At 44.1% G+C, this 24,053-nt stretch overlaps 1 protein-coding gene across 2 annotated transcripts in view; it reads right to left on the bottom strand.

Annotated features, from left to right (window-relative positions):
- ALDH16A1 (aldehyde dehydrogenase 16 family member A1) overlaps positions 1-22,133 on the bottom strand; it is a 52,745-nt gene extending 30,612 nt beyond the window's left edge. Inside the window, exons 1-8 of one of the 2 annotated variants that reach the window (XM_087713838.1) lie at positions 21,931-22,133; positions 19,390-20,159; positions 17,596-17,981; positions 13,926-14,028; positions 12,692-12,818; positions 9,737-9,915; positions 6,119-6,196; positions 2,660-2,844 (exon numbers count right to left, since the gene is read on the bottom strand). In XM_087713838.1, coding sequence (XP_087569964.1) covers positions 2,660-2,844; positions 6,119-6,196; positions 9,737-9,915; positions 12,692-12,818; positions 13,926-14,028; positions 17,596-17,981; positions 19,390-20,159; positions 21,931-22,043 — 1,941 coding nt within the window. In that variant the 5' untranslated portion in view covers positions 22,044-22,133. Of the gene's footprint in view, positions 1-2,659; positions 2,845-6,118; positions 6,197-9,736; positions 9,916-12,691; positions 12,819-13,925; positions 14,029-17,595; positions 17,982-19,389; positions 20,160-21,929 lie in introns of both variants that reach the window. The other variant, XM_087713837.1, reaches the window with a different exon arrangement.
- Positions 22,134-24,053: the final 1,920 nt, after the last annotated feature.

The following is a 24,053-nucleotide window of genomic DNA, read 5'->3' on the forward strand; positions in this document are numbered from 1 at the left end:
ATGGTCATAACTCACTTTTTTTTAGTGCCGTTGTAACTTCGAAGTCATTAAATGAATTATTGTAAGTTGAGGACTACGTGTTATTTGTTGAGGGATGAAGTAAATACGTTAGAAGCTCTTGCTTCCTGAAGTGAAACACAGCTAAGTGATTCCCTCAGAAAGCAGATCTAAAATGTTCTTTTTACTGTGACTATCTCCAACCAGACATCTTCCAGTTGCGTTGGACTAAAGTTGCCATAATTCCAATGAACTAATGGGAAGCCTGGGAGTTGCAGGCCATCTAATATGAAGTCTCTGGATGGGCTTCTACCACTGCTGGACTCATAGAAACAGATTGTTGAACTTCCCATTGAAGTTCAACCTTGTTGAAACAAAAGGAGCTTTTGAAAATTTCCCTCAAAATTTTGTAGCGGAGGAATTGGTTAAAGATTTCTTTGAATTTAATTGGTCCAATTTAATTGGTCCAACAATTTCTCAAGAATCAGACTGTTCTTTAGCAATGATAGTAGCATCATCGCTGCAAAAAGCCCACTGGGCAAATTCCCTTACTTCTTTTTTTGTGGATTTAACTGAAACATAGAAAGTCAGGGGGAAAAAATGACAGCTTATACAGTGAAAAATCACCTACACAAAACCTTTTGTCTATCTTGTTGTTCAGCCTTCCCTAATCTGAGTCTTTTCTGGGAAACAAACTTTAGGTCCCAGATTTCCCTTGCCAACATAGCCATTACTGAGAACTTAGGGAGTTGAAGCCCATAATATAATTGGAGACTGTCCAAATTGGAGAAAACCACCATTATAAATAAGTGTCAAAATATTGCACTCCTGTTAATGCTGCTTAATGATCTTTATGCTAAACAATTTTTCTATCTGAGAAAACTTTAAAACCTGGCTCTGGGCCTGAACACTTTATAAATCATTTTTTTTTAATTTAATTGCTTTTTAATTTTATTTCATGTGGTATATTATTATTATTATTTTCATTTTTATGATGTGTTTTTCATGTTTTCTGCGTACAGGTAATCCTCAACCTGCAGCCATTAATTTTGCAACCGTTCAAAGTACAAAACGGTGCTGAAAAAAGTGACTTACAGTTGATTTTTGCATTTACAGCTGTTAAGGCATCTCTATGGTGACATGATAAAAATGTGGGCACTGGGTAACTACAACAGTGGTAGCATCCCCGGCCTAGGCTAATCTGATTGCCATTGGTGACTTCCAGCCCCCGATAAGCAATCAATAGGGGTTTGCTTAATAACAGCATGATTCACTTAATAACTGAGTGATTTGCTTAAGAACTATGGCCCCAAAAATGATAAAATTGGGTACAACTCAGTCATTCCAGTGCTTAGCGATGGAAATTCTGGTCCCAGTTGTGGCCGTGAGTCAAAGACTACCTGCATTGTCTTCCCAATCAAATACCTCATAAAACAAATCAACAGGAAGAGCAACAATAGCCATAATAACAATAGCGCTGCCATATAATTTCTGCAAAATTCTCTTTCTCTTTTCAAAGAATGTCTCTTTGACTAAATTGAGACAGAGTTAAAAAACAAAAACAAAAGGAAGGACGGAATAGATCCCTGGTTGACTCTGAATGTAATACTTCACGCCTCACAATAGTCACTGTAAAGATGCAGAATAACTTCATCCCGCTCTTAATGCAGGGGTGTCAAACTGCATTTCTTTGAGGGCCGGATCAGCATTGTAGTTCTCCTCTGTGGGCCAGTGGTCAGGGAAGCGGCGTGGGTGGGTGGGTGGTGTTAGGATGGGGTGCAGTGGCACAGATGTCTCCTGCAGCACTCTGCTGGCCAAAAGCTGGCTGTGTGATCCGTTTTCCGGCCTATTTTCTGTCTGTTTTGGGCCCGTTTTTCAGCCCAGTTTCGGCTGGCAGAGTGCTGCAGGAGACCATGGACCATGGTGAAAATGAGGCATGAGGGTGGACACACAGCCTTTTTTAGCCACCAGAGGCACCATGGACTGGTCATATTTCCAGGCCAGCCCCGCAGGCTGGATTTAAGCACCCCACGAGCCAGATGTGGCCCACAGGCCTTGAGTTTAACACCCCTGTCTTAATGCAACCGTTTACAAAATGCAGACAGGACTGCAGTCTCATCAGCCATTTTTATTTATGTATATGCCACCTTTTTTATTTTTATAAATAAGTCAAGGTGGTGAGCACCACAATACTCCTTCCTATTTTCCCCACAATAACAACCCTGGGGGGCAAGTTGGGCTAAGAGAGAGTGACTGGCCCAAGGTCGCCCATTCGGCTTTCCTGTCTCAGGCAGGACTAGGACTCACAGTCTCCTGGTGATTGGGCCAAAGACACTCGGGCAGTTTTCATGCCTAAGGCAGGACTAGAACTCACAGTCTCCTTGCTTTTAGCCGGTGCCTTAACCCAGGGGTCCCCAACCCCCAGGCCATGGCTCAGGCTGCAGCCCATTTGGACCTGGCCTATGGAAGTGCTGGGGTGGTGTGTGTCCATGCAAAGCTGCGTTCGTGAAAGCAGCGCCTGCGTGGAACCATCCCCCTTTCCCTCCCTGCCTCCGGCGGTCCAGAAATGATGGAGACTTCTGCCTTAACCTAGTGTGTGTGTGGTGTAACCCTGATCCTGGGTCTCTTCCTAAATGCCCGAATGGAGGCAAAGGGGCTTTACCTTGGCCGTTCCAGCAAAGGCCACTTTGTCGATGCCTGGGTCGTGTGCCAAGGCTTCTCCTAGCCCCTGATCGCCAATGAGGACATTGAAGACCCCCGGGGGGAGCCCAGCTTGGGTACAGACCTCGGCCAAGAACAGAGCAGCCAAACCGGCGGACCTGGCTGGCTTCAAAATTGTCGTGTTTCCTGTTGGCAAAGGACGCAATGGAGAGTTAGGGATGGGAAAGAAAAAGTAGGCAAAAAAGCTAGAGAAATATCTGTTCCCTACATTCTTCCCCTTCCCCCCGCCCCCATCTGATAGGGCTGTGATGGTGGACCTATGGCACACGTGCCACAGGTGGTATGCAGAGCCATTTGTTAGAGCACATGAGGCTCATAAAGCCATTTTTCGCCCTCCAGACTTCCCTGAAGCCCCCGGAGTGCAAAAAACCAGCCCTACGGGCAAACCAGAAATTCAAGCAAACTCAAAGTTCGGAAATGGTCTTCCAGTTTGGCTGTAGGGCCATCTTTTACACTCCAGAGGCTTCAGGGGAAGCTGCTTTCACCCTTCCCGGGCTCCTAGAAAGCCTCTGGAGCCTGGGGAGGGAAAAAAACAGGTCCATTGTGCGCCAAAAGCAGGGGGGGGAGGGCGGGGGTCGCATGCACATGTGGGCCGCACGCATAGCATTATGGGTGTGGGCACACCCGCGCACGACACCCCTTGCGCTCCCCCCGCTATTGGCATGCAATGGGAAAAAGGTTACCCATCACTGTGATAGGCGGTGGCCTCCAAATATGTTGGACTGCAACTCCTATTACAGGTTGGCCTCACCTTATAACAGTTCATTTAGTGACCGTTCAAAGTTATGGCCTCACTGAAAGAATCAACTTACGACCAGTTTTCACACTTACGACTGTTGCAGTCATGGTCACATGATCAAAATACAGACAGCTGGCAACTGACTCATACTTATGACGGTTGCAGTATCCAGGGGTAATGGGATCCCCTTTATAGAGACCACTGGCAAGCGAAGTCAATGAATAAACCGGATTCACTTAACAATCGTGTTGCTAACTTAACAACTGCTATAATTCACTTAACAGCTGTGGCAAGGTCGTAAAATGGGGCAAAGCCCATTAACAAATGTCTGAATTAGCAAGATAAATTTGGGCTCAATGACTTCTATTCGCACTCGGGAAAATTGAAGGATATTAGGTGGGAGGAGGGGGGGCTGAAGAAGGCAAAGGGAGAGTCAATGATTTCCATTTCTTTCATAATAGAAGTCAGTGCCAGATTTAACCTTAACCTCTCAAGGCTTTCTGTTAAAATGTAACCCCAGAAGATCTCACAAAAAAAGGACCAAGGACCTTGCGTTTTCAGAAAAAGTCGAAGCTGTATCTTGTTTAGCTTGTGCTTACATCTGGTGCTGGGTCAGCAGAATCAACACAAGAAAGCATTTGTAAATAAGAGCAATTTGGAAAAAAAAGGCAATTGAGGCAGGGAAAACGTGGAACCAGAGTCCTTTTTTCCATCTCAAGGTTCAACCACCTGGCCAATGAAAGGGAAGATAGAAGAAAGTTCCTTGGCGCTTAACGTCCCAGGAGTTTAGGGAACATTCTTATCAAGGTGACACCTAGCTCAGAAGACTGATATCAGCCATATATATAGACAGAGTATTTTGAAGTATGATAAGCTGGGGATAGATAAATGACAAATAAAAAAGTAGATCTCATGAGTTTATTAATCTATACAACATATACTATTCAAAGTACCCAGTTTGTAACTCCAGTTTATCGATGATGATGCCTGAGAGTCAACATTCAAAATTTTCTTGGTAATATGTTCAGACATGCTGCATTTTTCAGACTATAAAATGCACCGGAGTATAAAACACACCATGATTTTGAAGAGGTAAATTTTTTAAAAAAGATTTTGCATTCTTCAGGCCTCCCAAACCCTCTGCATGCCTCCTTTTTTGCAAAAAAAAAAAGGGGGGGGGGATGCAGAGCTTTGGGAAGCTTGTTGAGTGCTCCTGGGGGCTGGGGGAGGCAAAAACGAGCAAACCTGTTTTTTGCTCATTTTTGCCCTCCAGGAGTACTTTGCAAGTCTTCGTAACCCTCTGTACGTCTATTTTTGCAAAGTGGGTAGGGTAAACCAAAAATGCTTTATTTAATGTATAAGAGGCACCCAGATTTTCACCTTTTTGGGGAGGGAAAGGTACGTATTATACCCCCCAAAATACGGTAGTTCATCACTGCCTTCTTTCTAGGTTTGAGAAACAGTGACTGACCTAAAGTCATCCAGCTGGTTTTGTGCCCAAGGCAGGACTAGATCTCACAATCTTCTGGTTTCTGACCCAATGCCTTTAACCTCTTCACCAGGGATGTCAAACTCAATTTCATTGAGGGCCACATCAGGATTGGGTTTGACCTTGGAGGGCGGAGGGCGGGGCGGAGTGTGACTGTGGTAGGCGTGACACAAGACCGCACCTCCGCAGACATGATTTTATAAACTTATAAAAATAGGGAGGCCTACATTTCTGTGATTTTGTTTTTTTTTAATACCTACTTGATCACTTTGTGAGAGAAAGACCAGATCAATAAATTGTCTCCATAGGAAGGCTAGAACTATAAATTATTGACATAGGCTATAGTAGCAGGATCCTGCAAGCCTAAAAGGTAAAATATTTTACTTTTCCTCCCTTTTATAACCTTCTGAGTAAAAGATGGCTTCCTGGAGCACTCTGAAGGTCCCATTTTTGGCCTGGAAGGCCTCCTGGAGGACTCCCGATGCCAAAAACGGTTGGGGGGGATTTTTTGTTAGCAGAGGCACTCCGGGCTGGTCCTTTGCTATTTCTAGACCGGTCCTGCGGGCCAGATCTAAGCCTTGAGTTCGACACCCCTGCTCTACATCAAACCAACTCTCAACTCCAGGTTACATTATTTCCTTTAAAAGCACAGCAGGGAAACAAGGTATGCTACAGGTCCCTTCTCTTAAGGAGGTCCATTCAGTGGGACCAAGAAGAAGGGCCTTATCCGTGGTTGCTCCCTTTCTGTGGAACATCATGCCTGTGAAGATAAGATAGGTCCCCACCTTGATACCCTTTTAAAAAGCCCTGAAGACATGGTTTTGCCAGCGGGCCTGGACATCCCAGGATAATATATGGAGCCCATCAAGTGGTTTGTTGGATTGTTGTCACCAAGAGTTCATTGAGTTTTGTATTTGAGGTTGCACTTCTATTGGCCACCTGGAGTCACCCTGAGTGAATTGGCAACTACATACATTTTCTTAATGGAATAAAAACACATATTTTTAACAACATCGTCTTTCAAAGAATTCAAGTTTGTTTGTTTTTTTTCTGTCTAATTTTACTCTCAGATTAACCTCATGAGATAGAGTAAACGGAGATCAACCCAGTGACTTTTGTGCCAGGGTGGGTCTCAAGACTCGCTTGGATGAGTTGGAACCATTTTTACATACCCATCGCCAGGGCTGAACACAACTTCCATGTCAGCGTCAGCAAAGGAAAACTTCGAGGAATAAGAATAGCAACGACACCTATAGAGAGACAAGTTTCATCAGAAACGGAGTGTTTCCGCGGCTGCATTCAGTACCTACAACTATCTTTTTTAGGGGCCAACAAATATGCCAAATTTCCTCTATTTTGCACTTTGGAATCTGTACAGGAAGACTGCAGTCCATGATCAAAATTTCCTATAGGTGTTATTTTTTAGAGAGGAACTCCAGAACAGTCCTACCTAGTCAGCAAGTGTAATAATAAAGTGGTGAACCTACATTATAGCACACCAGTTTTTAGAATGCGAATCTTGTTGAACTTCAGGAGCTGATTTTTAAAAGTTTTCAATCATTTATTACATACATTCCTATAACTAGTCACAAGAGACTCAGTTTGCAATAATATCATATAATAAAATTATGTTTGATATCTAAAGTGGTTTTCACCTCATTTAATAACAGAGTGGGTAAGAGAGTGGAAAGGGATGTTGGAGATCTTCTAGTCCAACCCCCTGCTTAGACAGGAGACCCGATACTTAGACAAATGCCTGTCCAGTCTCTTCTTAAAAGCCTCCAGTGTTGGAGCATCCAGCATGCAATATTCATCCTTCAAATAACTCTTACAAAAATGATCATCCAGAAAAATGTTGCAGTCCTAACAGTTAAACCTATCACTAGTGCCTGTTCTTTTTTTTTTTTTTTTTTTACTACTACCAACCTTGCTGTGGGCTTTCATTGTAAAATATTAAGCTACTGTAGCCAGCTGTACAAAAAATAAAGAATACAGTGCAAAAAGCAAATGTAATTAAAGCTGTTTACTACTGGACAATACACATAGTTTGCCTGTGGCCCTAAAATCTAATCACTAGAGATTAATGTGAGGTTGGGGGTGTTTGTGTGTATGTATGTGTGTGTGTGTGTGTGTGTGTGCACGCCTACATGACCCCATTAGCCTTTAAGCACATGGAAAGAGCTACTAGTGTTCCTAGGTGATTCCATCAAAATGAATAGACATACCAGTGGTGGGTTTCAAATTTTTTTAGAACCTCTTCTGTAGGTGTGACCTGCTTTGTGGGAGTGGCTTGCCATCCATGTGACTGGGTGGGAGTGGCTTGCAAGCCATGTGACTGAGTGGGAGTGGCTTGGCAACCATGTGACCGGGTGGGCGTGGCCAACTTGTAAAATGTGGTGAAATTCACTTAACAACGTTCTTGCTTAGCAACCAAAATGTTGACTCAGAAACTCTGGCATTTGAAGAACCAAGTCTTAAAGCTGTCAAGTTACAAGACCCTTGCACCCCTAACCCTTTAGAAAAAAAAACCCCAGGGGTGTTCAAACTTGACAGCTTTAAGACTTGTGGACTTCAACTCTCAGAATTCCTCCTCTCACTCTTCATCTTCATGATGTGCTGACAGGCGAGGGGAGGCAGCTGGAACCAGTTCTAAACGGCACTGTAGATTTGTGGAACCTCTTCTATAGAAGAGGTTAGACCTGGCAGGAACCCACCCTGAGACATACCCAAATAAATTATTATGTTGAAAAAACTAAAGACAAAATTATTGATGATGAAGGATTAGTTTAAGAAGCTGTTCAGAATCAGCCACGATTTTGGGAAGTGTTCATTCTGCAGAATGAATGTTGGCAACCTGTGGCTCCAGAGCCGCATTCGGCTCTTTCGCCCCTCTGTTCTGGTTCCCTGTGGGATGGCCCTGCCACTCACGCTCCCTTCCCAGTCACTCCACCCCTGGCCTGAGAAGGTAAGGGTGATAGTGGTGGATGGAGACTAGCTCCATATCCCAGAGCAGGAGCGAAGCTCCCCTGTACTTGCTGGGTCTCGCGGGCGCATCTTCTGGCGGCTTGCTCTTGCCTCCCAGATGTCAGTTGCTGTGATGCCCTGCCTCCCAGCTTATCGTTGGTACGCCATTTCAGAGCCTATTCTTGATTCAAGACATGCATGTTTCTCCCAGCCTCTTCCTGTGGCGGGAGAGGTGACAGGCCTGTGGCTGCCAAGCACAGAGGTTGTGCCTTGGATGGAAGGGGGAGACTCTGCAGTTACCAGCACACTCCTTGGCTGCCCTGCACCTGATCTGCTTCGGAGATGCTCCTGCTCCTGTCACTCCATTCGCGCACTGGCTCATCCTGGAGATCGAGTACTGGACAAGTGTAACGATCTGTCTTTTATACCCAAATACTATTCTTGCAGCAACTTACTCTTGCACAGGGATCCAGAATAGCTGGGAAGAGGGCTGCTTACAAATATGCACTCACTTGTTGGAGTTTCCCCCCCACCCACATCTGTTCTAACTCTCGTTCTCTGTCTCCGGAGGTCAGATTCCCACTACCCACCCCCAGGAGGGAGGGAGGGAGGGGGAGCAGTTTCCCACAGAAAACACCAGGGGGAAAAACCTGGGTAGGCATGGCGGGTCATGTGACTGGGTGGGAGTGACGTTGAGTTGGCCACGCCCACTCAGGTTTTGTGGCTCCCAGTTTTTTCTTTTCTGTGGGAAATAGGTCCAAAAGGGCTGTTTGATATTTAAGGTTGCAGACCCCTATGCTAGAGAGTAGGGGACAACACAAAGACTGGAGACGCAATAAGGTCACTCATTTCTCCCCACCCAATTGGAATATCTAAGTAACCTTCATTTGGTGTCTCCAACTCACTCCCCCCGCCCTTCCAAAAATACAGTTAGATGCAAAGAAAAAGCCTCTTTGTGTACAGACATTCTATATACAGGTAGTCCTCAATTTAACAGCACTTCATTTAGGTATCATTCAAAGTTACAAAGGCAATGAAAAATGTGACTTATGGCCATTTTTCATAGTTACGACCTTTACAGCATCCCCATGATCATGTGATCAAAATTGAGATGCTTGGGAATTGGTTCATATTAATGACCTTTGCTGTGTTCCAGGTCATGTGATCACCTTTTGAGACCTTCAGACAAGCAAAGTCAAAGGGAAATCAGATTCACTTTAACAACCAGGTTACTAATTTATCAACTGCAGTGATTCACTTAACAACTGTGGCAAGAAGTCGTGAAATGGAGCAAAACGTACTTAACAAACGTCTCTCTTAACAACAAAAATTTTGAGCTCAGTTGTGGTTGTAGGTCAAGGACAACCTGTACGACCCAGTCCTTAATATCAGAAGCATTGCAATTTTGATAAACAAGCGTCTCTTTTCTTTGGTCACTATTGCTTTATCGTATATGACAAGGGCACACCGAATGGTCAAAGTCAGGTCATTTCAAGCTTCCAATGTGCCTTGTTCCTGTTAGGGGCATTTTTGGTGGTATTTCAAGTGTCAACAGGAGCTTTCAAGAGATCAAAACAACCTGCTGTGAACTTGTAACCATTACATAGAACCTAAAACCAAGCGTTTCAACCATTTCATTCCCTTTTAGTGCAGAAGTCTCCAAACCTGGCAATTTTAAGACTCGTGGTCCTCAACTCCCAGAACTCCCCAGTCAGATCCCTGCTCCAATATTCAGTGCTTCAGGGAGTGGGGGCAGATAATCTTCATGCTAGGAAAACCTGACTAAATAGGACGCCGGATATTATTTTCCAGTCTCCCCAGCTTACCAAGTGGTTGCCAGTTGCTCATCTGTTCCTCCATCAGCTGGGCCCATCCTGCGTAGTGGTAGAAATGGCGTACAACCAAAGGGAGATCCGCTTCTTGGCTTTCCCGGATCAAGTTTCCACTGTCGAGACTCTCCAGAACGCTGAGCAGCCGCTGATGTTTCTGGATGGTCTTGGCAATACTGTGGGAAGAGGCAACTTCAGATAAAGCACAGCTGGGCTAAATGGGCCCACGCATTGCAGTTCCAGGACCAGCTGAAAGGAATAAGCTATAGCATGTTAAGAAAGAAACTCTTCCTCTCGACTTACGACCAGTCGTTTACAACCGTTCAAATGTACGACAGACTCCACAGGATTACTTACGACCCATATTTTAATTTCTGACAATTAGTCCACCCCATGGCCACGTAATCATATTTTGAACACTCAGCAAGTGACATCATTTAGGGCCATTTACAGTATCCTGCAATCACAAATCACCTTTCCCCCCCTGGAAATTGGTGTTTATTTCCGGTTTCCTTCGCTGACAATGGATTTGCTTAATGACCACAGTTGTTCACTTTATGATCGCGGTGTTTGCTTAACACCAACACTAAAAAGATTATAGGGCATGATCACATGGTGACTTGCTTAACCATGAGCACAATGTATGACTGTAATTCTTGATCATAAGTCAAGAATTACATATAGATGCTGCCAACGAACCAGGTGACATATGGATTCTGAATTCCCCAGGTACGATGACTTTTAATTAAAATTCTGGGGAATGAAATATCTGGAAAATGCCAAGGCAGAGGATCTTCAGCTATGACGACTTTAAGATGTGTGGATCTCAATTCTGTTTGGCTAGGGCAGACTTCCCCAACCTTTCCAGCTTTGAGGACCAGTTGGGGGGAGGAGGGGATGGTCCAGCAAGAGCAGCTGGCAATGTGTGCACACACGCAGCTCCATTTACACGGCAGGCACGCACACTAATTGCTCATGCAAATGGAGCGTGCACATGCACTCGTCTGTTGCTTTCTGCAGCCGAGTTCCAAATAGCTCACGACATAGTACTGGCCCATGGCCTGGGGCTTGGGGACTCTTAAGCTAGGGAATTCTGGGTGTTGAAGTTCCACATATCTTAAAAGTTGCTAAGTTTGAAAACACTGAACGATACTATGGGTGCTGTGCCATGGCATAGCTTCTTTCAAAGCTATTAGAAATTACACTTTGATGATTCTCTTAAAGATCATTTAGAACTCTGGTTTCCAATGACACCTGGAAAAAAATCAAAGTGATGTTTCTGGATGGTCTGATTGGGTTTTACCAATTAGATAGATTTTTTGTTATAGAAATGCTAGTTTATACTATTATGGTATGTTAAAGTAAAAAAAAAAAGAGGTTTGATATCATTATCTTATTCTACTGCATCAAAGGCAATCAATAGCTTTTTTTTTCTTTTCCCCCCTTCTTTCCCCCCCCCCTCTTCTTTTCTCTTCTTCCTCTCCCATTTTTCCTACTATTTGCTTTTGTATTTTTATATTTTATATTACCCGTCACATCCTGGACATAATTTGTTTCAACTTCTGCCCTCAAAATGAGGCTACAGGGCTCTGCACGCCAAAACAACTAGACACAAGGACAGTTTTTTCTCCCATGTCATCCCTCTGCTAAACCAGTGTTTTTCAACCACTGTGCCGCGGCACACTAGTGTGCCATGACATAGTGTAAGGTGTGCCGTGGGAAAAACACCCGCCTATATTGAATATAGGCACAGAGTTAAAAATTTTTAACATTTTCTAATGGTGGTGTGCCTCGTGATTTTTTTCATGAAAAAAGTGTGCCTTTGCACAAAAAAGGTTGAAAAACACTGTGCTAAACAACTAATTCCCACAACACTATCAAATTACCGAGTAGGCCTCTAGTACTATTATCCTTCCCATCTTTTCTATTACCCATCTCCTTATCTTCTTATTATAGCTTTGTTGCTTGTCTCTTACAATTTATGTTGTTTTATTCAAAATCCTAGTATGATTTATGTTGATTGCTTTTTTAGTATCCTATGACTATCCCTTACGGTTATGATGAATGTATTTTATGATGAACATGATCATGATTTATCACTTGTTGCTTGTATGTACACTGACAACTTATGCACTGGAGACAAATTCCTGGTGTGTCCAGTTACACTTGGCCAAAAAAGGATTATATTTCTATTCTATTCAAAACTGAAGAAAGCTGAACAACTACCTTGCTTAGTAGAACTTTGGGGCGCAATTATGGTCATAAGTAGAGGACTATCTGTATGTCACCAAGATTACCCTCTTGTTTTTCCTTTCCTCTCCCCTTGATTTAATAATGAAATACTAAAAGTATTTAAATAGAAATACTTTTCTAAACAGAAAAGTATTAAGATACAAATATAGAGTTAAACGATGACATAAGTGGAATTATTACAATGAAAATAAAATGTGGAAGAGGAAAATTGTTTTTATGTAAATATGAAACTAGGTTTGCTGGAATCTCACCCCAAAAATCCATCAGAGTGAAGGAGAAAATAAGTAAATGCAACAACAGAAGGAGGGAGAAAGAGGAGGGAAAAGAAGAAAGGGAAAAGGAGAGGAAGTAAGGGAGGGACAATAAGGGTAGGAAGGAGAGGAAGAGAGGAGGAATGGGGGAGAGGGAGGGGAAGAAGAAAGGAGAAAGAAGAGAAGGAAAGAAGGTAGAGAAGGGAGATTAGGAGGAAAAAAGAAGAAGGGTTGTTGCAAAATAAGATGGATGGGGTGAACAAGAAAGCGATCCCGATTATGTTTTTATATTTTTAAATTTCTAAATAGATTGTGATAAATGTTAAAAGACAATAGATAAATATTAATAGTACTTATGAGAATGTATATTTGTGAATGTATAATATGAGGAAAAAAAACTTTACACACACAAGGACACAAAGATTATCCTCTTGTTACTGCCTCTTACTTGTAAAGGTGTCGGGCTCGAATATGACCAGGGAGTAGGCTCCAACTTTCACAGGCTATTTTAGCAGCCTGAACAGCTTTGTCCACATCTTCTTTCTTGCCTTGGATTGTGGTGGCCAGTGGTTCCCCTAAAGGAGAACAGGGAGAAGAAAGAGGTTTTTTTTTTCCTCCTGCAAAGTCTACCCTGAAATAACAATAGCAATATCACTTAGATCTACTATATACTGCTTTATAGTGCTTTACAGCCCTTTCTAAGCGGTTTACAGAGTCAGCATATTGCCCCCAACAATCTGAGTCCTCAGTTTACTGATCTCAGAAGGATGGAAGGTTGAGTCAAGGTCGGGTTCAAACTTCCTGCAGTGGACAGAATCCACCTGCAATACTGCATTCTAACCACTGCACCATCACAGATTGATTGAAAGGTTCAGAAATTCTTAGCCATTTTTGGGAAGCAGGATTTGCTGTCGTTTTAAGGAATACAGTCTGCCTTTTTTTTTTGAAGGGGAAGGAGAAATTAGCAGCAATCACTATGGTTTTGGGAGCTGGAATCAAATAAGTGTCAATGTTCCAAGTAATGTTCTCTTAGAAAGCAGAACTCGGAGGCAGGCAAGTTCCTTAAAGAACAATTTATTGGATGCATCATATTGGCACAACTGGTAAAAGCTGACTCTGAAAGTTCCTGGGATTTCCCCTAATTAAGAAGTAAAAGTTTCCTCTTTCCCCACAAGTCACAGGTCATGCTGTCCAATCAAGGTGCTGGCTGGTTGCTTGGTTACTTTAACTCCTCCTCTGGCCAGCCACCTTTTAAAACGTCCTTAGTTCCCACAGAAAAACTTGTTTGTTTTGGCTACAAAACCCCATCTAGCTATTCTCTCCCCCTCCGTGTCCCTTCTTCTGCTTTGTGGCAATCCTGAAGGCTCCAAGATGGCCTCAGCCAGGTTCACTTCAGGGTTGACAGTAAGGCAGTGTAAATGCCCTTTGGCATCTCTTAAGCCCTGGTTTATCAGCAGTTTCATGGCATTAGAAACAGCACAGAAAATATAGCCTTTCTAGCCTCAGAGAAATTGGGTTTTGGGAGCAGAAGCCTATAAAATACTAAATCAATGTAAATCTTTACCTCAGCAGGTTTAAAATGGGTGGACTTCAATTCCCAGAATTCCCAGGACAGCAGAAATGCAGAATATATGTAAACTCCCACAAAAGCCCAGCCTCCCTTGTTCATCCACCCTCTTTACCTGTGGTGGGATGCTTGATTGTGTATGTCTCTCGCCTATCTGGTTTCAGCCACTTGCCATTTATAAAGTGCCCCAATTTGCGACCATGAGATTCCAGCCAGGACTGAAGAGAAAGAGGAAAAGGTCAGGTTATAGGGAAAAGAAGAATGTATTCTATACCTGCTTGGAAAAATTGGAATCTTCTTCAGATAATAATGGATACTTAGCAGCTTTTTCCAGAAAACAGGAGGGGACAGTCAGGTTCAGAGAGGGAACCTGTAGCTTTCCAAAACTGCTGGACTAACAGCCCAAGGCCTGGCCAATAGTCAGGGCTGAGTGAAGATCCATTACCATAACATTTAGAGGTCCACTGTTTCCCTACCCAGTGATCCACCCTGATCGAGAGGAAAGACCAAAACACTCAGCCTTTAGCATTGCAGGTAGTCCTCGACTGACAATTATTCATTTGGCAACTGTACAGAGTTACAATGGCACAGAAAAAAAGGGGCTTGCAACCAGTCTTCACACTTGCAAGCATCCCCCAAGGTCACATGATGAAGATTCAGGTTCAAAATACCAGCATTTATTTACAATGGTTGCAGGGTCCAGTGTCATGTGATCACCATTTATGACCTTCCCAGTTGGCATTTGACAAGTCAATGTGGGAAACAGAATTCACTTAATGAATCTTCTAGTCCAAACCCCTGTTCAGGCAGGATAGCCTATACCATTTCAGACAAATTGGTTGTCCAATCTCTTCTTAAACACTGGAAGAGGGTTGGACTAGAAAACCTCTAAGGTCCCTTCCAACTCTTATTCCATTCTATTCTATTCCTCCGTAAAACCGTAGGACTGTCTATAATCAGAGTGTTAGAAGGATCAGCTAAGGGAGTAATGTATTGTGTTCTGCTTGCACATCAGGTTGTTTTGTTAGTAACCATTTTCCTAAGCCAGATGTCATCGACCTGATTTGGGGGCAGAGCAAAAACTTGAGTTTGGAGTATCTTCAACACTCTAATAGTCAAGGTTGGGATAATACAGCAATAGCTACCAGGTTGTGGAAAATTCAAAACTTATTAAGTATATTGGTGCATTGATATACAGCAAGTTTAGTAAAAGTAGTTCTCAACTGGAACCATTATTGGGACCAGAATCTCCATTGCTTAATAAGGCAGTTGTTAAGTAAGTCTGTTCCAATTTTACAAGTGTGTGTGTGTGTGTGTGTGTGTGTGCATGTGTAGTAGCTTCATATATCATGCATTTTCTAATAAGTTCTGGTTTGGGGTAATAAACATTCCATGCAAGAAAATTTGCAATACCGCTGGTTATCTTCCTCATTGCCACAGCCAACGTCTAACTCTTGTTTTCATAAAGAAGAGGCCTAACCTTTCCAAGTTCAGGGTTTCTGTAAAGCCTAACGTCAGAATGTCTAATCTGAAATATCAAAAGACTGAGTACTTCACTTTTCCAAACCTTGTTTTTTTAAATATTAAAGTCTCTTGAACGTCAATCATAAATATACACACTTTTGTGCCTTCAAGTCAGTTTTTGTCTCTTGGCGATTGCCTGTACTATCTTTGGCGAGATGGAAGAGGTTTGCCATTGCCTGCTTCATAGGGCTGAGAGAGAATGAGTGGCCCAAGGACACCCAGCTGGCTTTGTCCCTAAGGCAGGACTAGAACTCATGGTCCCCTCGTTTCTACCTTAATCACTACATCAAACTAACTAACCACAAAATCAAAATACTTTGCCATCAGAATGCTTCCTCTCCCTTGAACACATCTACTTTTTTCTTTTCTTTCCTCTCCATTATGATTACATTCCTTCAACGTGCCAAAAATATTTCTGAAACAGCGGGGTGAAAAATCAAATGGAAAATTAGGCCTATCTTCCCATCCCAGGTACCACCCTAAGCCAGAAATTCAAGTGCTTGGTGTACAGGAGAAACGTGATTTATGTGGTAGTAAGAACACAGCTGGGAGGAATTTAACTGGAATCACCCATATGGGCCATGCAGAAGATTGCAGTAGGTCAAATGCAGCCTGCTGGATACCCATGCATGCCATAGTCAATTACCTTAATCAAATGTAATTGTCCAAACAGTCCATTAATGGGGGTCATCTATCTTCTAATATAAATTATTTTAGCTGTTTTAGTGCAGAAACTTGTCTCTGCTCTTCTTAAAAAAAACTTGCACGCACCAGATGTCTAAAAATGTAGTATGGATTTATTTTCCACTAGAAATACAGATAATCCTGGAGGTACGGCCAATTGAGCTCCAAATTTATGTTGTTAAGCGAGACATTTGTTAAGTAAATTTGCCCCATTTTACGGCACAATTAAGTGAATCACTGTAGTTGGTAAGTTGGTAACATGGTCGTTAAGTGAATCTGGTTTCCCCACTGATTTTGTCAAAAAGTTGCAAAAGGTGAAATGTGACTTTGGGAAACAGCGACATTCATAAGCAGGAACCAGTTGCCAAGCATCTGAATTCTGATCACATGATCATGGGGATGCTACAAAGGTTGTTAAGTGTGAAAAACGGTCATAAGTCACTTTTTTCAGTGCCATTTTAACCTGTAACTAAATGAACTGCCATAAGTTGTACTGTTTTCATTCATTTTCAAATCTATGCAGACATATTCACTGATTGATCAATCAGTTAAACCTAAAGGTTAAGAAACACAGTGCTAGACTGCAGAAAGGTAGATTAAAACTGTCAAGGATTCCAAGGCTAAAATAATTATTGCAGAGAATTTAATCCTATTGTAAGAGTTACTATGGATGGGAAAGAGTGAGATCGTCCCCAAAAAACACTAATTCAGCTTGAATGCCAGGATACAAAAACCAAACTTTGAAATCCCCCAAGAAGAAAGGCTGGAAAACATTTTAACCTGGGTCTCACCAGATGTTCTTACCCAGAGTTCCCTGAACACCAGGTATGTCATTTAAGGCTCATTAGAATTACAAGCTGGGTTCCAATACATTAGCAATAGCACTTAGACTTATATACTGCTTCACAGTGCTTTACAACCTTCTCTAAGCGGTTTACAGAGACAGCATATTACCCCTAACAATCGGGCTCCTCATTTTACCAACCTTGGATGGATGGAAGAATGAGTCAACCTTGAGTCGGTGAGACTCAAACTGCTGGCAGCCGGCAGCCAGAAGTAGCCTGCAGGCATTCTAACCACTACGCCACCACAGCTCTTAAAGCCACATTAAATCCAAATGTGGCTTGTTTACCTTGGATTTGGGGTTGTACAAACTCAACCACCACAGTTTATTCATTCACTATAACTGAACAAACAAACGAAAGATAGTTTGGTCTAGTGGTTAAGCCATAAGGCTACAAACCGGGAGACTACGAGTGCTAGTCCTGCCCTTAGGTGTGAAAGCTGGCTGAGTGATTTGGGGCCAATCAGGAGGAGATCATTAATTCTCATCCCACCTTAGGCATAAAAATCAGCTGAGTTATTTTGGCTCAATTACTCTCGCAGTAGCCAATTCATCTCACAGGGTTGTTGTTGGGAGAGAATAGGAGGAAGAAAGAGTATTATATGGGTTCACTGCCTTGAGTTATTTATGAAAATAATAAAGGTGGGATACATAGTCCCTCCCCCTCCAAAAAATTCCTCCAGAGGAAGAGATTTAAGTAAGATATGAACGCCTGCTGTAAAGCATGGGAAACCTTTAACAGCAGGGGCTCCTGAACTTTCGCCTCTTTACAAGATCCCTCTTCAGAGTCTTTGCAGGCTTCTCTATTTTGATTCTCTTCCTTTATGTGCCCAGGCCCATTCGTCCCCTTGTCTTCTTCCTCTGCTTCCTTCTCCTTCTGGCTCTTGGTCCACATTTGCCGAATCCAAGCCATCTCGGCTACCCAAAGCTGCCGATCCTTCTCCCGTTGGGCTTTCTCTTCTTCCCATAGTCCTTGAAATAGCTTTTCTCTCTCTCTGAAATGTGTCCGGATATCCCGCACCAACTCATCAAATTTGTCGTCCCAGGGTCTCTTCCTCCTCTTCCGGAGCTGGGCCAACTTCTCACGCATGCTCAGCAGATTCCGTGGCCTGGAAAAAGCTGGTGGCAGGGAGGAATGAGATGACATTACTCAAGTGATAGAGATGAAGATCAAAACTATGTCCCTGGAGCTCTCCAGATATTGAGAACCAGCCTCTGATGTACATATATCAATGCAGCAGCATGTCCTTTCATCATTCATATAGACAAAGTGAGATTCAAAGAATCAAGAGGGGGGCTATTAACATGAAGAAGGAAGTCTGTGTAATTCAGTGAATATTAAATGTCTGGGGTAAGAAAACAATTCCAGAGAGGATATCGTTGGAAACAAAGAATAAGAAAAACACAGTGAATTTAAGTACAGGTTGCCCTCAACGTAAAGTCACAATTGAGTCCAAACATTATGTTGCTAAGTGAGAAATTTGTTAAGCAAGTTTTGCCCCATTTTACAACTTTTCTTGCCACATTTGTTAAGTGAATTACTGTAGTTGTTAAATTAGTAACACGGTTACTAATGAGTTAGATTTCCCCATTGACTTTGCTTGTCAGAAGGTGTACCTTTTCAGACAAATAGTTGTCCAATCGCCTCTTAAAACCTCCAGTGTTGGAGCATTCACAACTACTGAAGGCAAGTTGTTCCACTGATTAATTGTTCTGTCAGGAAAGTTCTCCTTAGTTTTAGGTTGGTTCTGTCCTTGAATAGTTTCCATCCATTGTTTCTCATCCTGCTTTCGGGTGTTTTGGAGAATAGCCTGACTCCCTCTTCTTTGTGGCAAACCTTAAGATATTGGGACAGTGCTACTATGTCACCACCCCTAGTCTTTCTTTTCCTTAAACTAGACATACCCAGTTCCTGCAACCGTTCTTCATATGTTTTAGTCTCCAGTCCCCTAATCATCTTTGTTGCTCTTCTCTGCACTCTTTCTAGAGTCTCCACATCTTTTTTACATCGTGGCGATCAAAACTGGATGCAGTATTCCAAGTGTGGCCTTACCAAGGCGTTATAAAATGTTACAGTATTAACACTTCACGTGATATTGATTCTATCCCTCTATTTAGGCAGCCTAGAACTGTGTTGGCTTTTTGGGCAGCTGCTGCACACTGCTGGCTCATATTTAAATGGTTGTCCACTTGGATTCCAAGATCCCTCTCACAGAGATAAAAGTGAAGATGAAACAGTTCAATCAGGCTTTTAAATAGCAATTCACCCGCTTATCTCTGGCACTTGATATCTGAAATGTTTAACTGGGAAACCCCCCTTGTTGGAAATGAGAAATGTGAATCTGAGCAGATGGCAAAATTGCTCCAGTTCTACGCTCACATACCTGAACTCAAGGGGACTTTATTTGTAAGAAAGGAGATCAGAGATGAAGGAATTGATGACCCCAAGTCCATTCCTCCTCTGATGTCTGGATAAAGTCAATTTTCCTCGCCCCCACCCCACTGCACTGCTCCCTTTTCTACTCACCCCTCCTCTTTATCCCAGTTCTCCAGGGAGCGTCCAGATGTCCCGTAGTCTCCTGCTGAAGGAAAGGCTCCTCCATCATCCTAGATCGGCCAGGGATCTCCCCTGGAGAGTTTTCCAGAGCAGGGTAGATGTAAGCCCCATCTGCTCCCCTTCCTCCTCCGCGGGGGTCGGCCTCTTCCCGCAGGGGGCTCTTCTCTTCCTTGATCACACCACCGGCCACCTGACGGTGCAGGATCGAGGGCTCCGCACAGATCGCGCTCCCTGCAGCGGCTTGAGAAGAGGACGATGAATAGGCAGGCTCGCCCGGTGGCTCCGGATCGCTGCCGTCGGTGACGGAGGCCTGGGTCCAGGAGTACTCGTCCTCCGCGGGCTGCGGATCGGGATCGAGCTCCGGATCGCTTTCCTCCTTGACCACCACCTGGCACCACGGAGCGCCGTCCCCGCCGCGGGAACTGCTTGCCCCGCCGCCCAGGATGGCGTCGAGCTCGTGGAAGAAGCGGCAGCGCTGGCGGGCGACACCGTCTTGCAGCTTGGCTTGCTTGTAACTTTTTTTGAGGTCTTTGCCTTTCGTCCGGCATTGGTCCTCGTCACGGAAATAGCCCTTCTCGGCCATGCGCTCGGAGATCCACTGGTAGACGTCGGCATTCCGGTGGCAGCGGTTGAGCTGCGCCTGGATGGACTCCTCGCCCCACAAGGCGAGGAAATCCAGGGTCTCCCGGTGACTCCAAGTGGCCGCCCGAGTTCGAGGCACTTTAGGGCGATCAGCCGACCTCGGGCCCAGGAAGGAAGAGGGGGAAGGAGAGGACATCCCGGGACTGGAGAGGAAACGGGGTCGGTGGGTGGCAGGAGCAGAAGGATCAAATCAAAGGGGGGAAAAGGGGGGGGCTCTGCCACGATCTGCCACCTCTTGTTTTAATTAAAAATCCAATACCGATGCATGCCGGGATGTACCCCCCTCCCTAACCCAGAAGACCGAGCGAGGCGGGTACCTCCGCGGTAACACGTAACCCGAGGTGGGACTTACTGCGCAACTATTGGCCGACGAGCCCGTGGTTATGCATATGAACCCGATTTAAATCGGGGCTCTGGAGCCCTCTGCGCCGGCGCCATTGGGGGGGGGATTTGCTTCGTACCCCAGCGACAGCAGAGTTGTTACCTTCCTGGGAACACGGGTGTCAAAGCAGCTCTCACGTTCTGGGCTGCTTTCTCTTGTATCCCTGATTTTGCAAGGCATCTGAAAGTTCCCCCTCTCCCCAGTTGCATCTAATCCGGTTTTTGTTTAAAGGAGAGGCATTGTTAACCCGGGACTGAATCGCAGTAGTTATTCCGGATTTCTACACCGAAACGGACCACCAGCAAAATCCTATTAGCGATTGGAAATTCGGAGCCCATCGAATTCGTCTGAAACTTCAGAGGTGTCGAAACGGGGATGACATTGATCTAGTGGACTGCGCATGGGACGCTTTCTTTCATACGCTCCATTCCCTCACACACACCCTCGCAGCCCAATTGCTCCGGGCGTCATACGGGCTGCATGCCAGAAACGCTCATCCTCCTTCGTTGAAAGTTTGTTTTGTTTAGGTACCCAAACTTTTCCGATTCGGACGAGGCTGAGTCACAGATTTACTGTTACAATCCAATGAATATTCTCCCAATTATGGGCTGGGATTATATTCATTCTAACCCCAGGTTTAAGGCTAAAGCTAATTTTAGAGCGCGGTTTCAACCCGGACAGGCAGAAGTTTCCAAAAACACAGCCGTGTTACTCCGATGCAGCAAAAGCAAAATACTAAACAGTATTTCTACAGGTCCTAACGCTTGGGCTAAAACTCTTCATTGTGATTTTCTCAGCAAAGATTTCCTTAGCCAGATTTCCTTGCTAAGGAAAAGGCTGCATTTGTTGATTAAAACTAGTGAAAGGAACCAGGGCAGAAGCGCTGCTGACCGTGCAAAGCCTGCTCGAGCGTCCACCAATAGCGCTTCGTCTTTAGAAGCGCCTAAATAATCGAAATAATGGATACACGCGGGAGTGACACGTCCTGAACCTGGGTTATCAGTAAACTCCGCCGTATCCGAGCAGGACCGGGAGTTCAGCCAGCGAAACTTGCTGCCGTAGAGGGAGCGAAGGTCAGGGACAGAGGCGAGTGGGTGGCGGCGGAGTTGGGGGGGAGGGGAGAGAAAAGCTAAAATGTGGGGTCAAAAAAAGTACCTCTTGGGGGACTGTGGGTTTTTTCTTGGGTGGGTGGGGAGGAATCAGGATCGAGCAACGTCTCCCCGGGCTCGCTTTGAAACCCCTCTTTTGCAAAGCTCGGTTCCCAGCCGCTGCAAACCACGGTTGCTTAATGACGGCTTCTTGAGTAAGTTCTTCCCCTCCGCGCTGAGCGCCCACAGCTTTGTGGTTTAGCGCGACGCGGGAATCCAAGTTACTTTCCTTCGGAGCCCACAGATCCCCTTCCTCTTATGCCCACCAGATCCTGCGCTCTTCGCCGGGAGGGGCGGGGGAGATAATACATGGGAGGGGATCCCTTCCAAGTCCTTACCTGGGCTGTCCCAAGCGCCTCCGGGACCGGCCCATACTCCATGGAGCTGTAAAGATCGTACACTGAAGAGGTCTCGGACTCGGAGCTGCTTCCCGTCGCTGAGAAGCCGGCCATTGACTCCAGTCTGGACTGCTCGGTTCTTGATAGCAAAAAGCAACAACCTCCCAACTGAACAGCATCCCCTTCGCTTTAATAGTCACTTCCGACCTCCCAACTGCCATAGAGTTCAGCTACTTGCAGAGAAGAGTCGAGACGTAAGGCTAGAGGGAGGAAAATGCGGACTATAGAGAGAGAGAACGTACTGAGTACAATTATTGAGACCGTAGCATAGAGCAGCATAGCACCCCTTTCCCTCCTCAAATTGATGCCAGATAGCTTGGTTATTTTTCAAAATGATATGCTCCAAATAAAAGCAAACGTACACCATCGCCAGAAATATTTTAAAAGTAGAATTTAATCTTCCAGGACACTTTTGACACTATTCACCCCCCTCCCCACTTTCCACTTGCTAATGGAATAGGAATAGGAGATAACTATCTGAAAGTTATCAGTTATCAGTTGCAATGTATGGCTGTGAAAGTTGGATTGTAAGAAAGGCTGAGCCCCAAAGAATTGAGGCCTTTGAACTATGGTGTTGGAGAAGATTCCTGAGAGTCCCTTGGACTGCAAGGCAATCAAACCGGTCACTCCTAGAGAAAATCAACCCTGGCTGCTCTTTAGAAGGCCAGATCCTGAAGATGAAACTCAAATACTTTGATCACCTAATGAGAAGGAAGGACTGACAAGAACAGCCTAATGCTGGGAACGATTGAGGGCAAAAGAAGAAGGGAACTACAGAGAATGAGATGGCTGGATGTAGTCACTGGAGCAGTAGCCATGAGCTTTAATGGACTCCAGAAGATGGTAGAGGACAGAAAGGCCTGTAGAAACATTGTCCATGGGGTCGCAATGGGTCAGACACAACTTCGCAACTAACAACAATCTGAAAGAGTGCAGGAATCTAGCATTTCAGTCTAACATAATCTTCTTTGCTATGTAAAAGAACTGAATGTTACATTTTTGAATGATAAAAAGCCATTTAATATAATCCATTACTTACAAGCCTCACCCAGGGAGTGATTGCAAATTATCATTAATCATCCTCACTATTATATTACTTCCATCTCAGAAGTTCCCTGAAGGGAGCAGAGAAAATAATGTGCAACAACACTCCATCTGAGACACAGTTCGCTGCTACACACTTGGACAGATTCAAATTACACTGTTTTGGCCACATTATGCAGACCCAACTCCTTGAAGAAGAATCAATGCTGGGGAAAGTGGACAGAAAGAGAAGAGAATAACCAGCAATTTAAATGTTAACGCGTGTCTAGGTTCGGACTAATGAAGCAAATCAGAACTCTGAGACTAAGGTCCTTCCCAAAGGTCTTCTTTATTGAGTATATCATATTGGCACAGCTTCAAAGGAAAACCAACTCTAAATCTTTCCCACAGTTTAGTATAATTAAAATGGGAAATAAACCCATCCCCCCAAGTGTCTCAGATCACGTTCACCAATTGGGTTAATCGGCAGGTTCTCCAGGCATTCCTTCCCCATTCTTATCCCCATCCTGGACTTTGGTTCTCATGAGAAAACTGCCCGTTGTGTCTAGAAAGGCATTTCAACCTCTTTCCCCCTCTGTGTGGCAATTGAGGAACAGAAAAGTAAGGAACAGAAAAATGACTGCTGCCAGGTTTGGTTCAAAGTTGACAACAGAGCTATGGGAATACCATTTGAAGACCTCAAGGCCCAGTTTAGGGACAGATGATCATGAAGAAAGTCCACCTATGTGGCCACTAACCGATCAACCAGAGAAAACAATACAAGTCTGCAACAGTGCAACCTAAGTATGTTCTGCATATTGAAACATCCATCCATCGTTAATCTTTTATACCAGTGTTTTTCAACCTTGGCAACTTGAAGATGTATGGACTTCAACTCCCAGAATTCCCCAGTCAACAGAGTTGAGAAATGGTGGAGAATTCTGCTGGTTGAAGTCTAGACTTCTTCAAGTTCTCCAAATTGAAAAACTCTGCTTTATACTATAATTAGCTAAAGTTTCCTAAATAAATAGTGCTTTAAAA

Source organism: Thamnophis sirtalis, unplaced genomic scaffold, assembly GCF_051295495.1.
Source record: "Thamnophis sirtalis isolate CommonGarterSnake01/CBP01778 unplaced genomic scaffold, rThaSir2_p1.2 scaffold_4, whole genome shotgun sequence".
Classification (NCBI taxonomy): Eukaryota; Metazoa; Chordata; class Lepidosauria; order Squamata; family Natricidae; genus Thamnophis; species Thamnophis sirtalis.